We start from the raw sequence: 15,023 nt of genomic DNA, 5'->3' as shown, positions 1-15,023 counted from the left end.
ATAACCTTGTATTCATTTTAGATACGATGGGAAAAGAACATAACGTTAGGAGAGCCTCCAGGATTCCTGCATTCATGGTGGTGGTAAGTGCAACACAACTATTGTTTAAAATGTAGTACTACGTTTTCCTTAACTGGTCTTATATTTGCTTGAAAACGCTGTGTACAATAGTTTAACATTACAGACAGTACTTGTAAGGTTAGGGATTTACCAGTGTCATACACAAGAAATGCACACATCTGATACACTAAGGAGCAAAGGGAATTCATTTAACTGAACATAAGGAAGAACATAACATAGTGAAACCACATAAGCAGATCATGTTATTGTAGTAACCCTGCTGCATTACTGTAAAATATGTCTCATTTTTTCCTACATTTCATTCTTTAAACTTGAGCTCTGCTGTAGGCAAATGAAGGGTACACAGTGTTGATTCAGAAGAAATTGCCAAGATAATATAAGTAGTGTAACTGATATACTAAGGCAGATTTCACTGGTACTTCTCCTTTATGACCTATTATGGGTGATGATAGCATGGAAATAAAAAACAGAGACAAAAGCTAATCTGTTTTTCAACAAATGTCTTCAGTAAACTTGCTGATAGAAGTAAGAAGAGTGCATGTTATACTATGTTGTAGAACAAAGGAATTAATTTGTTTTTAGCAACTCAATTAGACTTGCTAATGAACATTCCAGCAGAGAAAAAAATCCTGCATTCACTCCTGCTGAAATGTTCAGTAGCACAGGGTGAGAGCCTCAGCTTATAGTGGAGTTTTATTACCCCATGAATGTAAAGACAGAGTATAACCTCCACAACTTCAAGTCATTGTGTTGTCATTATTGTTAACCCAGTAGACTAACTTGTTCTCCACCAGCCATCTCAACCAGGGGTCTAGCCGGATATTTATATTTTGTACTCAAACCTAAAGTTGCTACCCCCACTACCAACCTATCACTTTAAAAATGTACTCAACCTTCAAAATGCTACCCCCAGATAAATAGGAAGAGGCACACTATTTTCAACTGTTACCATTTATATCCATAAAAAGCAAGTTTTAGGGGTGTACTTCTTTTGTACAAGAATTCTTTGTATACTTCTATACTGCAAATATTCATTTATGCAATTCTAAACATTCTGTGCTTTCTGAATATTGACATTTCCAACAGATGCTCAGAAAAAGAATTGTACTCATTTGAGTACACTGAGTATGCCTAGCTACATGATATCAACTGTCCCTATTTTGGAGGATTGTTCTTATTTTCAAGCTTGCTTTATCCCTTCAAGTTGTCAGTATTTTCAGGATTGATTTAGTCTTTAATACAATTTTCTGAATCCCTTTCATCACATGTGATTTTTGAAGCTGTCTAGGACACAGAAAACCACACTAAATGACCAACATCCTATTGGTAACAATAATTTAAATAAAGAGGACACATCTTACATCTCACTTTTTTCTGAGGTAAAAATAAATGTCCTTAGGTGGTAGAATTTTACAATATAGTTCATTAAAGTTTACAGTTTTTAGTCTCTCATTGATAATGTGTTTATATTTTTCCATCATTTTTGTTCCGCTCTGTTTTTCTAAGCATGTTTCTGAGCACTATCCCGCATTCGTTCTGGCAGGAAGAGCTATATGCTATTCAGTATTCACATTTTATGCTAATTAGATGCCCATATTTTTAGGTGTTTGTTCCTATTTTCAGTATCTGCTGGTTGAGAGGTATGTTGCCCTATACAGTTATGATTATCAATGCTGATATGATGCATTTTATTATTTAATGAAAATAGTTTGAGTGCTTGTTTATCTTCAGAAAGTACTGTGTAGAATAAGAGGCACATAATGTGCATTTATTTATATTTTTATTGTGATGTTTAATTTAAGTATTTACTTCTCTCAACCTGAACATTTCTTCCCCTGGACTTTAGCATTGGACTATACCTGCCACTTGGAGTTAAAGTTCTCTGATACCCTCCATCTCTGCTGTGAATTATTACTGTAATATCATCACCTTGGACATGTGTCAAAGGGCTGATCAATGCTGAGGGTTTCGACTTCCCTGACAATTATTTTATTTCATTATTTAGTTTTTATTTTTATTTAAATTTATTAAGTGGGTAAGTGGAACAGTACCAGGACCCTTTATAGCCACGACCCAGGCAATAGGCAAAGGAATAACAATAGCAAGAACAACAGTTATGCAAAATGGAAAGAATATATTTGGTGTACCTCTGTCCCAGGAAACTACCCCATTAACAATATGCCTGAGAGTTGACCCATTTATTAAAGATATGGGAACTTACATGGACAGTGACCTAACTTTTGACCAACATGTGTCCATTGTAGAATGTATTATATTGCACAGCTTATAAACAAAGGGATTGTGTTTAGATCTAGGGATGTCCTTGACCCCCTTAACACAGCCCTCATTAGGCCAATCATTGAGTATAATGCCCACTTTGGTATGTATATGTCTAGATACATGAAACAACTGGAATGCTCACAGAGCTATCTTACTAAAGGATACAAGGTCTAAACAACATGTGTTACATGGACTGATTCAGAGCCCTATCACTATACTCTATATCCTACAGACTGCTAAGAAATTACATGTGTCTGGTATACAAGGCATCCTCCAACCCAGTACTAATGGATTTACTGCAGATTAGCAAGTCAGACAGCATCAAAAATATTTTGTCCAGTGATCTAAACCTCTTCTGCAACATCAGCAAAACCTTTTGCAGAAACAGGTATATCTCACAGAAGATACCGCTGCTCTGGAACAGACTCCCCATCCACATAAAACAAAGTTCATCCCTGTCCATATTCAAGGGTGGCTTGGACCTGTGGATGGGAAACGGAAGATTTACCGTAGGACTGCTCCCTATACTACTAATGGACTGAGGCAGCTCCTGAATTCTTTATCCCATGCATGTGTCCCCTGAAATTATCTATGGTATGATCCCAGTTATTCTCATTAGGGATAGTATATATTCATCGACCATGCAATAAGAAAGGACAGTGCGTAACCAAATTGGATAGGTTAATTCGAGCACAAATAGAGAAATTGGCTAGGCTTAAAATAGCCCTCAAGGCCAACTAGTCTAGTAATAACTAATGAATCTAAGAGAAATATTTTGTTGATAATGAAGACAGTGAATGGTGTATGTTCCATCAGAAAGAAAGTGAGTAGCAATTCATTATACTATACATGGCTTACTATCAAAAGTCCGAGCTTTAGTCCATTGAAATGTAAGATCTTGACTCGGAAACATCAAAATCCACCCATACTGAAACCCACAATATCAAATCCCAGACTTAACCATGGACCCATGTTATTGCTTGATTTTGTGTTTGCGCAAGTAGGGTGTTTCGCCATCCTGCACAGTTTCATAGTTGTATGTTATCAGTGTTATGGATTCTGATGTCTCAAACTCAAGATCCTTCATTTTTGACAGACCAACAGTTGGACATTTGGTAGTAAACCACTATACATATATGTTTTATGAATGTAGTAAATGATGATTTAGCAGTCATACCAAAGGGGTTTTTATGAATGTAGTAAGTGATGATTTAGCAGTCATACCAAAGGACTAACCAACGTGTTGCAAGAAGCATTGGGAGAAATAATAAAGGAGTTAGGAACAATGTAGGAAGTAGAAAAGTGGGAATAGATAGGTGAAAGGGTTAGTAGATGTGAGAGTAGAGGAAGGTGTAGAGAGTGGTGGGGGGAAGAGAGGGTTGCAGTGAAAGGAAGAGAAGTTGTGAAGTAACAGTAGAAAAGACAGTTGTATAGGTTATTGTAAGGTTCTTAGGCTTTAGAGTGTTAAATCAGTAAGAGGTAGGAGTCTGTATGGATTGCTGTTAATTAACCTAAGTATCTGAAACAGTGACACTGTTTTTTTTTTTTTTTTTTTTTTTTGGACCTTAAGGACTTGTAATTTGTCTTCTTATGCTTAAAAATAATTTTCATCAGAAGGTTTCTTAAACCAGTGTCTTTGAAATGTGATGGTGTTCTTGAAATTATGACAGAGGTAATGGGCGATGATTTAAGGATTAGTCTGATAGTAATGGGCAGTATCTGAAGTTTATTTGTTTGTAAGAAACAAAATGAGGAAGGTTACCCTAGCACCTACTGGAAGCTAGTTTTTTTTTTTTTTTTAAGAAATTGACAGAGGTGCTCTCTAGCTAGCAGGTGCCAATGTACTGAATCTACGTATTTTCTTTAGACTAGATGGTGAAAGGTTTGTATTCAGGGAGGACTCTATGGCTAAAGGTAGTAATCCATATTCTAACTTTGGGATAAGCACTCCTTTCCCTAAAGCTGTTCTTGCTTCAAGAGTGAGATGATTAATATCTAAGTAGCAAGCTTTAAGTTGAGAGAGTACATTTTCTGCTAGAATTTCAGTATGGTAGGAGAAGTTAAGTGGCTGGTCAAGACAGATGCCTAGATATCAGTATAATGATACTTGAGTGATTTTGTTAATGCAGGTGTCAGAAATGCTGGCAGAATGGTTGATGTTCATTTGTGATAACTTCCACATAACATTACATCTGTGAAGCTTGTTTGAGAGGTAGTCACAGAGGGATGCCAAATCCCTTTGCAGAGTGTGTTCACCATCACTGACTGTAGAGCTTTAGTTGAATAGTAGTAATCATTTCACAGAAGACGAGAGAAAATGGGAATACTGTGCTAGCGATATCAGTGATGAGTGAAAATAGTAGAAGGCAAAGCGCAGAACTTTGGGGGTACACCAGAGGTGAGAAGGCCTGGTGAGGAGGGTTGACCATTATTTAAGACTGAAAAGGTTTGATTTGCTAGGTAGCTGGAAAGCTGTTAAATAAAATTAGTTCTAATCCCTATGCTTTGCAGTGTGGGAAGAAGATCAACACCTTCAAAGGCAGTTTTTAAATCTATGAAAATCCTTGCACATATGTGTCCTATCTCTGTTGTGGAATAAATATTGTTTGTAAATGTGTAGAGGGCCATTGGTACACCACATTGGGTGTTGGTATAAATTGTTAAGGTGTTTACTTCACAAACACAAGACACAAAGTTTGATTCTTACCTTTGGAAAGGGAGATTGGCTATGCTTAAAATGACTCACAAGGGCAGCTAGCCTAGTACTTAACCATGAACCTATAATTTATTCATAAACTCTATTCAGATATCTTTTTAATGGGCAAAGAATTTATGGTGGTCTCTGGTCTTGAGGACCATGTGGGGTAGGACTTGGAAAGAGAGGGGATGAATGCATATTAAACTGGCTTAGAACGCTGTCTTTGATGAGAGATTAAGAATGTGTGGGATGGTTTATCAGTAACTTGGGATGTGAGTTTTTAGAGAATTAGGATTAAGATTGCAGTTTTTTTCTGTATATTTTGTAGGACCATCTTCACTGTTTTTGGTGTTATTTGTTTGAAATCGAATGAAGGTATGTAGTGAGAATTGTGATCTTTGACAGAAGTGGGGAAGGAAGGTTGGATTGAGAGGAGTATTGATCGTAGAGATCTTGGCTAGAATTTGGAAAACTTTGCCAGATTGCATTGAGTGAATTTGTATAATGAGTGGGTATACACAGGGTGTGTGCAATTTAAAGATACGCTTACTACTAGTGGGGAATGCTGGGCAACCATGCCAGACTAGGTACATGCTGATAGCCATATAATGACATTGTAATGAATTACACTATTAAAATGAGGAGCTTGATGTATGCAAATGAGGCAAAACACGATGGCAGAGTGATTTATAAACATACAAATGCATCCTATGGAGCTGTATCTTTGTTGTAAGGGAAATTGTGAAAAAATATCAGGGCTTGCCATTGCATTAGTAAATGTGTATCTGCAGCAAACTCTCATTACTTATACTTACCACCCCCGAGCCACAGTGTCACCTGACTTCTCAATATCTCATGGATTCCATGACACTGACATTATGGACCAGTACTGTGTGGATACACAAGCTATGCAAGACATTAGGGACATGTGTTAGCCTCATTTGTAGCGCTGTGGGAGTCATAGAATACCTGCATCCCAGTGGATACCAAGATATATGTGGATTTATGTATACTAGCTATAGGAACCTTTCACAGTGGTGGTATCTCAAGCATCTGCCTTGAAAATACTCCCATCAGTTTTTAGTGCCATGTTTCAGCATGTGGTGGACTATATATGGTTCCCACATACCACAGAGGAGAGAAGGAACACCATGTGGGACTTCATGATGTAGCACAAAATCCTCTACAACGTATCTGCAGGCCACCCAAACAGTACATGATTCCGGTATATGACACATCTGTGAGTCTTGCAATGGGTGATCTGTACCAGTGTTTTACAATAGGTGACTTCCCCCAGGGGCATCTTATTGGCAATGCAGGATCTGCCCTGTAACTGTGGCTGATAATACTGATCAGAAACTCACAGAATGAGCTGACCAGAGGTATAGCTATGCCAATTTACAAACAAAAAACATTACTGAGCATGTGTTTTTAGGGTGCTGAAGGCATGCTTTTGCAGTATGCCATGGCATTGGCAAAGAGGCAGCAGCTTGCACTTAGCTACAGCCCCCCAGTAAAGCAGATATACTACAGAAAAGGTGATGCATGCAAAACTAACACTAGGCTATGCATATCTACTCATAACCTTGGCTGTACTGTGCATCAGACACAGGCAACCCAAGTGACAGTGTAAAAAAAGAACAGAGCAAAGTTCTCATCATTTGCAAGGTGGGAGAGGGAGAACTTATGTGATGTCATTCACAAGGAAATGTGGGAGTGCTCAGGATAGTTAAAAAAGAGAATCTGTGCATGGGCGGCCACTGTCATTGGAAATGTTTGTGTATGATATACTGGGGACTGTGGTGGTGTGAGTGCATATCTGCTTATCACAGCTTCAACAGTAGTTGCAGGACTGCATATTGATTTACTGGAGAGGTCCAGAGCATACATGACAGAGATTTGAACATTCCTCACATGCATCTGCCTGTGAGAGCTGGCTTTGCCAAGAGTTGCACTGGTAGTACCATGGCCCTGGCTAGATCAGTGCCCATTATGGGATATGCCACTGTTGATTGCCACAACCGTAGGATCATATCCCCCTTGCCACAGACACCGCTACAGCTGATTTAGCTGTGGAATTGCTGATTGTGTATGAGTATGATCAAGATTGTCCATGGCCATGATGGTAGCCATTCACGGTGGTAGTGGTGGAATGGATCTGTGGTCAGTTCTTCACACATGCAGGTGAACTTGAGGACATGGCACATTCTAATGTGTGATTTAGTCTATCAAAACAATCGCACATATGAAGCTTGCACTCCTGTAGTTCACCTTGGATCAACCGTACTGTGTATATCAGACTGTGGTAGTAATAGCCTTTGCCACCATGATGGCCCTGCACATATGCTGAGTTGCGGGCACTGACGGACCAAATTGAGTGGGTGAGAGGAAACCATGGCTCCAGCAATCAACAATACCAACCCTCCTGTGTATACCTCCCCCATCCAAGGGGGCTAGAGGCAGATCCTGACATATGTTTGGTTGAGGGTACCATACTTACCTGACTGCTAGAGTCCCCAGTAACCTGTCTCCCCTGTGTGATGTGTCAATGTCTTCTGGATATCCACAGGTGTAGAGGCAGTTTGTGGTCTGTATAGAGGATGCAGTGATCACATTCCTGTATCCAACACACACTGTACTCCCTGACTGTGCCAGCTAATACCCACCACCATCATCAGAAGTTGCAGATCCTTTGACATCAGGTGGTGGTAAATCTGCAGGATGGGTGGCAGATATACACCTGTGAACACAGCAAATCATAGTAACCTATGTAGGTGGGACTCGGCACCATAAGTGTACATGAAAGGCAAGTATAGGAATAGTAGCGTTTGAAAAACTAACATTTAAGTGGCATACGTTATGCAGCTAGTTGTGCTGGTTGAATCCCTGATGTTCCTGTCAAACCCAAGTCAGACAGCTTTAATAACTTGACTGGTGACTTGTAGATCAAGAGGACTTGCAACTGCTGTTACAGAGAAAAGCTTTGTGTACCTGGAGCATTTCTCGTTGATATTCTGCTGAGATCTGCAGCAATATCCAGCACTGCACTACACTGTGGGACTACTTGCAGGTGTCCCTACCTGTGGCAGAGGCCAGAAACTCCTCCATTTGAGGTAATTTGACTGATGGCACACCACTCGTTAACATACCTTCCTGGGCCGGTTGGACCCCCCCCCAGCAGACTACTGCATACTGGTCAATGACAGCATTATTTAATGTCCACCATCAGATCTTTCCAGGCACGGCCTCAGAAGTCTCAGTTAGCAGCATCCTACCCAGAGAGCAGTCAGCCATTTAGACATAGGGCTTGGAGTAGCACCTCTTTCTCTGCATTCTCTGCATCTGAGAGCATTGCTTTTCAGGTAGCTTTTTCTGCAGACTTAACAATGTTGGCATGCATAGTAAATTGTTAAGTCTTTGCTCTGTTAGCCTGGAAAACACTGTTAACATATTGGTTGTGAGTGGCCAAGGAAATCCCTTATAACACTGTTCTTCCCTTTTCCCATATACCATTCTGCTGGTGTGTGACAGTCCTATTTATCTGTCCAGTTTATCTAATGTCAGGCACATAGCATTACTGAGTATATTTTCCCCACAGTATAACAGCAGTAACATTGCAACACTTCAAAGTGACATGACAGTTCCTCTCATTGTTAGAGTTTTGCACATGTTGTAAACGTAGAAGCTGTAGATCAGACAAATGGTTTTCCCAGTACGTAACCAACCTGAATGTGTTCATTTCTGCTCCGAGAGTTTGCCTATGGATGTGTTTCTCATTAGGCTTAATGGTCCTTTCCTGTTAATTAAGCAATTACCTTCCCCTGGCTGTACCCTCAGTCCACTTGTTCAATAACCCATGAAAGTATTGTCAAAGCTGTGTCATCGTAAATGTACAAACCAACCAACATTACCCACAGTTTAAAAAGAGAAGCTGAAAAAATAGGACTTAACCTGTTGAAGTTTGTAGAAGCTGTTGTAGGAACACTTAGTGTTAGATGCAACTGTTGTGGATTTTGAAGCTACTGCTTTTGGAATTCTTCTGTAATGCAGTAGCATTCCTTGACTCCCACTGCTTTTTTTATATTGTACACATTTGGATGCCTGGACATACTGATTATGCAGATGAGGTCTGGCTTCATTACTGTTTGTGAATCACTCAATTTCTGCGTTGTACTGATTGACCAAACTCCACACTGGATTTTACACAGCGTCATGCACATTCCTAGGCAGCACTGTCCATGCACGGGTCACCCCTGGCTCTCTGGTGGGTATCTGTATTTCCACATATCACCTAATGGAAATGGAGTTGCTGTAATGCTTTAACAGCATATAAATAGATGCAGGACCGCCATGTTTCATAGCTGAAAGTGCAATGCTCAAACAGTGTAATACAGTACATGTATTGGGCTGGCCCTCCACAGGTCACCACCGTTGCACAACAGTTGGCTTATCTGATAACTGGTGTAAGTGTGAAGTATCTGCCATTTTTCTCTATTCTTCACATATAGAAGCATGTCAACACAGGGAAAAGGTAGTGGTCCTTTTATAGCATGAAGGTGGTATGTGGAGACAAAGTCTGCCTTCATTTGCTGCACCAGAGCTACAACTGTACACTCTTACAGAAGGACTATGAAGGTCCCCAATACAAGACTGAGGCCTGGAATGGTTTGGTCTAGGCAGTGACATGTGCCACTGCTATCCCACACATAAGGGGAAAAGTGCTGTTGACATTGTAGTGACATGAACAGATGACATCTTCACCTCCTAGGGTGGTGGTAGGCTGAGGCAAGAGCTCAGCCACCACCTATGTACTTCAAGTAACCTTTGTCTTGCCTATACATACAAGCTGCCAGTGTGTGCCATCCATATATCTTTTACACACTCCTGTTTCTCTCTCCATCTCCCCTGAAGTTATTGCAGAGAATGTGTAGCTGCACGCGAGGAGGAGGATAGAGAGCTCTAGAGAGCATTGGGGTGAGTATACCTGTTTCATACTGTGCAGATTTAAATGTTATTTTGTTCAGGTGGTATGGCAGTACTCTGACCTAGTGTGGTTTTCTACAGTACTGGCACTTTTGTGCTAATTTCCAAAGCTTAGAGGTAGCAATATTACTGTCTGATGCTGCGCATGCATACTGTCTTGGAACTGTGCAACTAATTAACATGTTAAGACTTTGCTTTAAGATTGCATGTGATGATGACTGGGGGTTTGATTCCTCCCATTGGTTGTCTTTTCTGACAAAATACAAGACTGCCATGTTTGGTAATTTGGGGTGGGAGGTTGTTATACTTTTGAATGCAGTACTTACAATATTAGACGAAAAAGTGGGTATGAGTTACATTTTTTCATTGTATCTGTAAATTTCTGTCACAGACCCTCTTAATGTACTTGGTCTGATGATATTACTATGTGTTTGACTGCAGACGTCTCTTAAGATTGTACAAGTACCTGAACACATTAAGGCTTTGCCTTCTGTATGGAGTATGATGATCTCTGTGGGTTTAATTTCCCCCCTTTGTGTATTGTGCAGCATTAGTAATTTTGTAAAGGTGTTGTAGTCCTGAGTAAAGTACTTCACTGTAATGGAAATAAACATCTGAGCTCCTTTTTTTGTTTTTATCTGTACACTTGTCTCACACAGACCATTGCTGGATATTTGACTGCAGGCTTCACTTGGATTGCACAAGTAGCTTAGCACTTTAATACTTTGCCTTTCGGATTGCATGCAGTGATGACTGTGGGTTTGATTCCTGCCCTCTATTGTGTATCATGTAACATTGGTAATTTAGTGTAGGTGTTTGTTCTATGGAGTACAGTACAATGTTATAAGGGAAATATATGTCTGAGCTGCATTTTTTTTTCTTTACATCTGTACATTTGTCTAACACACACCATTACTGCATGTTTTGACTGAAGCCTTCAGTCTGATTTGTACATGCAGCTGAACATGTTAATACTTTGCCTTCTCTGCTGGATGTGATGATGGTTGTGGGTTCAATTTTGAACATCAGCAGTAGAATATGCCATCATCGGTACTTGTTATTCCTCCCAAGTATATACCTGTAACATTATCATTGTAAAGATATAAATGAGCTGTATTTTTCATTTTATCTGTACTTTTGTCTTCTCTACTGTATTTCTTGCTGCTGCCCTTTCTATTACATACATTTATTTTGTTTCTTTCCATTTATTTCACAATTATACGCAGCAGCTACTAGCCCTGCACTTATCCATCCACCAAGGCCTGCCTACCCGCCCACAGGTGGCAACACCACCAGCAGCCATGCCCACGACATATGGGTCCCAGACTGCTGCTGTCACCTCCAACAGCTGCAGCAGCAGGCACTCCAGTCAGCCCTGCACTGGATGATTGTATAAAGAATGTGCTTTAGTTGTTTAAAGTTGTCTGAGGAAGCAGTCATAGAGACTGTGAAAGCGCTTATGTTTTGGTATTTTGAATAAAGCATTTGTATCTACCCATGGTGGACAAGGTTCTGTTTATTTTTGTTTTGGTGTTCTGCTTCTTTTGGAGCCTGTCCTTCTTCCAGAATTCTTGCTGTTTGGTATTTTACTTGTATTTTTCTCTACAAGACCTGGGACATGGCAGAAGGCTTTGATATTGAGTTGGACTATGTTCCTGTGGGAAATACTGGTACACAGGCACAAGGAAGAATGAATCAGATTCTTTACTTGGACAGTAATCCGATGTTCAATCAGTCGGTACTTCCAGATGATCAGACTGTAACAGGTAATCGGGAAGTAGAATTGCGGTTCCGTGAGCAGTTTAGAAACTATGAGAACAAAATGTATAGATTCAAACTCCTACAGTGGCAGAGATTCCACATGGAGGCATTGCTGCATTACAAAATTGTTCCCAGGGGACTAAGAGTATTTATAATGCCGATCTGTGGGGATACTTTTCCCACTCTGCTGAAAAAGTGGCAACAGTTAAACCTGCAGCTTAGCTATGACTATATGAAATTACTTATTGAGTTCTTCCAGCCGGAGGAAAATGAATTACAGAAGGAACTCAAAGATTTACATGAATATATCATGGCTACTTTTCCAAGTGACATTGTTATAGATAGAATGGACTCTTTGCATGATCAGATCTTAAATTATGAGAAACGACTACAAAACATTAAAATGAAGAAGTTACAGCGAGGTATGAGTGACTTTCAGAGTGGGAGGGTCTTCTCTTGGCCGAGACACCAGAGAGACCTAACCATCCAATCAACAAATGCTATTTCTATCCAGCAACCTGTCACTGTCAATGAATCTGAACAGCAGAGGAGTGCAACGATGGGTCCTACGAACATGCCAGCAACCAATTGCATCAATGAGGAACTGCAGAATACACCCACTAGCAGTGAGACTTCTAACAAGGAAGTGCATGTACCCGGAGATGATGTAAACCTGCGAGCCAACAGTCTAGAAGCTGAACAGAATGCCACATTGAGCCTACAAGTTGAGGATTTAAGCAGCAATAAAAGGAAAAATAATGAAAAATCACTGAATACAGGACACCCCTTTTTTTAGAGGGATACGAACGGCAGGAGAGAGACATTAATGCGGCCGTTTCAGCTAAGCGATCCATTACCGATCAAGGAGAGATCCAGGATCAGAGGCAGGAAAGGGTACTCGCTGCGTCAGCAGAATATGGAAGGGAACAAACAGAAAATGGTAACCTGCAGCAAGAATTCCAAGGTTTGGTCCTAAACCTCTCATCTATACCTTTGACTAGTGCCCAAATGGATGTACTTGGGAGAGGGTTATCATTTATACCCTCACAAAAGACTAATATGGTAGACATCCTGCAAGATTTGAGGATGTTTGGGAGAACATTAACATTAAAAACCATATTTAAAGGGGATGTTGGTGAAATTAGCAAGTTCACTAAACCGAGTACATTTACACCCCAAAATGCTTCCGATGGTAAATACTTTTATATCAGTATGTGATAAACAAATTAGGGAACTGTGTGACAATGGTACAGGTTCTAGGTATCACAATTTAAGTAGAAATGAATGTGATGCTTTAGTTGAACTTAAGAAAACGCAGTCCATTGAGGTTAGATCTGCAAACAAAGGTGGGGGGGAGTGATTGTTATGGACAAAGAGTTCTGTATAACAAGAATGTATCAGTTGCTCAGTGACCATGACACATATGTAAGAATTAATGGGACAGAGTTGAAAGCTATTACTAACAGACTGTCCTTTTTGATTTTTGACTTACATTTAACAGGCATGATCTCAGAAGATGTATTCAATTATTTTGCGACAGAAGTTCCACTCATACTTATAATATATGGACTACCTAAGGTGCATAAGGATGCCATGAACCCACCAATGAGACCTATGGTGTCGAGTAAGGGGGTGGGTTACAGAGGCATTGTCCATTTATGTTGAGAAATGCTTGCATCCGGTGCTAGATACTTACGATCATATATTAAGAGACACTAAGATGTTTTTACAAAATTGCTATTGCAAGACATAGGGATTGATGAGTGAATATTATTTTGTGACCCTAGATGTAGCATCATTATTCACGGTTATCCCTAATGACTTGGGCATAGACAATATCAGACAACAAAAAGGTACTAAAAAGGGTCTACACTGATGCAAAATTAATTTGATTTGTAACTTACTGGACATCATTCTAGAAAATAATGTCTTTGTCTTCAGAGATCAGTATTATGTGCAAAAGATAGGCGTAGCTATGGGCACGGCTTGTGCCAATAGCTATGCCAACCTTGCCTTGTTTCACTGGGAACTGACATCATTTTTACAAAACAGCGAATATAACCAACACTTGCTGTGGTTCACTCGTTTTGTGGACGATATTTTCCTTCAATGGGGAGGCTCTGAACAACAGCTACAAGACTTTTTGGGATACTTACATACTACCACTATGTTTCTAAAGTTTATGTGTAATTTCTCCAGAGAAAGTATGGATTTTCTTGATGTTACAGTCAAGAAATCAGAGGCCAGAACATTGGAAACTAGTTTGTATAGGAAACCCACCAGGGGGAATGCCATACTCCATAGAAGAAGTATGCACCCCAGCCACCTTATCTTCATGTATAAAAAATGGGCAGTGTATCAACAAAAAAAGTAACCCTTCTTCCATACTGCCCATCCTGCTCATTCCTTAGCTTTTCATCCATGTTCTACCCCCATCTTTCTTTCCCCATTTCATCACCTTCCTGTATTCCTATTTCCATCCTTTAATTTGTCAAAAAACAAATGAGCACACCCGAGTCATGGCCCTTTAAAGCTTCCAGATCACTTTTCCTTCTTGCTGCCAAGCTGCGTGCAAATTCACTAAGGGCTGCATTGAAAGACTTGTACAATAGATGAGACCTGCATGTGCTTGTCTTTCCCAGCAGCTGCAGTTTAGTAATACATGCTCTTCCTGTAGACCCTGCTGCAGCTACAAGCAGGATATGTAAAAAGCTTACCCCTTGCACTGATTTCCCTCACTATTCTTTATGTGATGAGGCCTGATACTCATTAAGAAACAAGGTAAACAGTGGTGGTATAGTTGCAACTGCACCAGCTGTCTTTTTAAATCCCAGATATCATCTATAAGTTATTGCAACATTTTACTAGCAGTAGACTAAAATTTATAAGATGCTGACCCTGAAATTTCCTTACGTTCAGCATCAGTGAGAGCTTTCAACCAGATTTTCCAAGTAATGTCTGTTTCGTTAATATTTTGCCTGATGTTTGGTGTAATTCATGAACAAATGTCACCTCTAACTCCTTTCTTTTTGAATGGGAATACTTAGTTTTGGATTTGGTGGAATCATTTGTTAAGTTGGTCCAGAGCTCAGCTAATGGAGCCAAGTTCTGTTTCAGGGACATCTTTGGATTCATGAAATTCCTTGATTAAAATTACTTTAGATAAAGGCACTTTTGATTTGGCAGAAAAAAACTTATGTGATGGTACAGTGGTCACTGA

The 15,023-nt window shown here is 39.9% G+C and overlaps 1 protein-coding gene across 4 annotated transcripts in view; it reads left to right on the top strand.

Moving 5' to 3' along the window:
- SSBP2 (single stranded DNA binding protein 2) overlaps positions 1–15,023 on the top strand; it is a 1,934,337-nt gene that overhangs the window by 291,113 nt on the left and 1,628,201 nt on the right. For all 4 annotated transcript variants that reach the window (XM_044064241.1, XM_044064242.1, XM_044064244.1 and 1 more), the window contains exon 3: positions 22–83. In XM_044064241.1, coding sequence (XP_043920176.1) covers positions 22–83 — 62 coding nt within the window. The remainder of the gene's footprint in view (positions 1–21; positions 84–15,023) is intronic.

Source organism: Protopterus annectens, chromosome 2.part2, assembly GCF_019279795.1.
Source record: "Protopterus annectens isolate FY-2018-M chromosome 2.part2, PAN1.0, whole genome shotgun sequence".
Lineage (NCBI taxonomy): Eukaryota > Metazoa > Chordata > Ceratodontiformes > Protopteridae > Protopterus > Protopterus annectens.
This window is presented reverse-complemented; position numbering and strand designations above follow the sequence as displayed.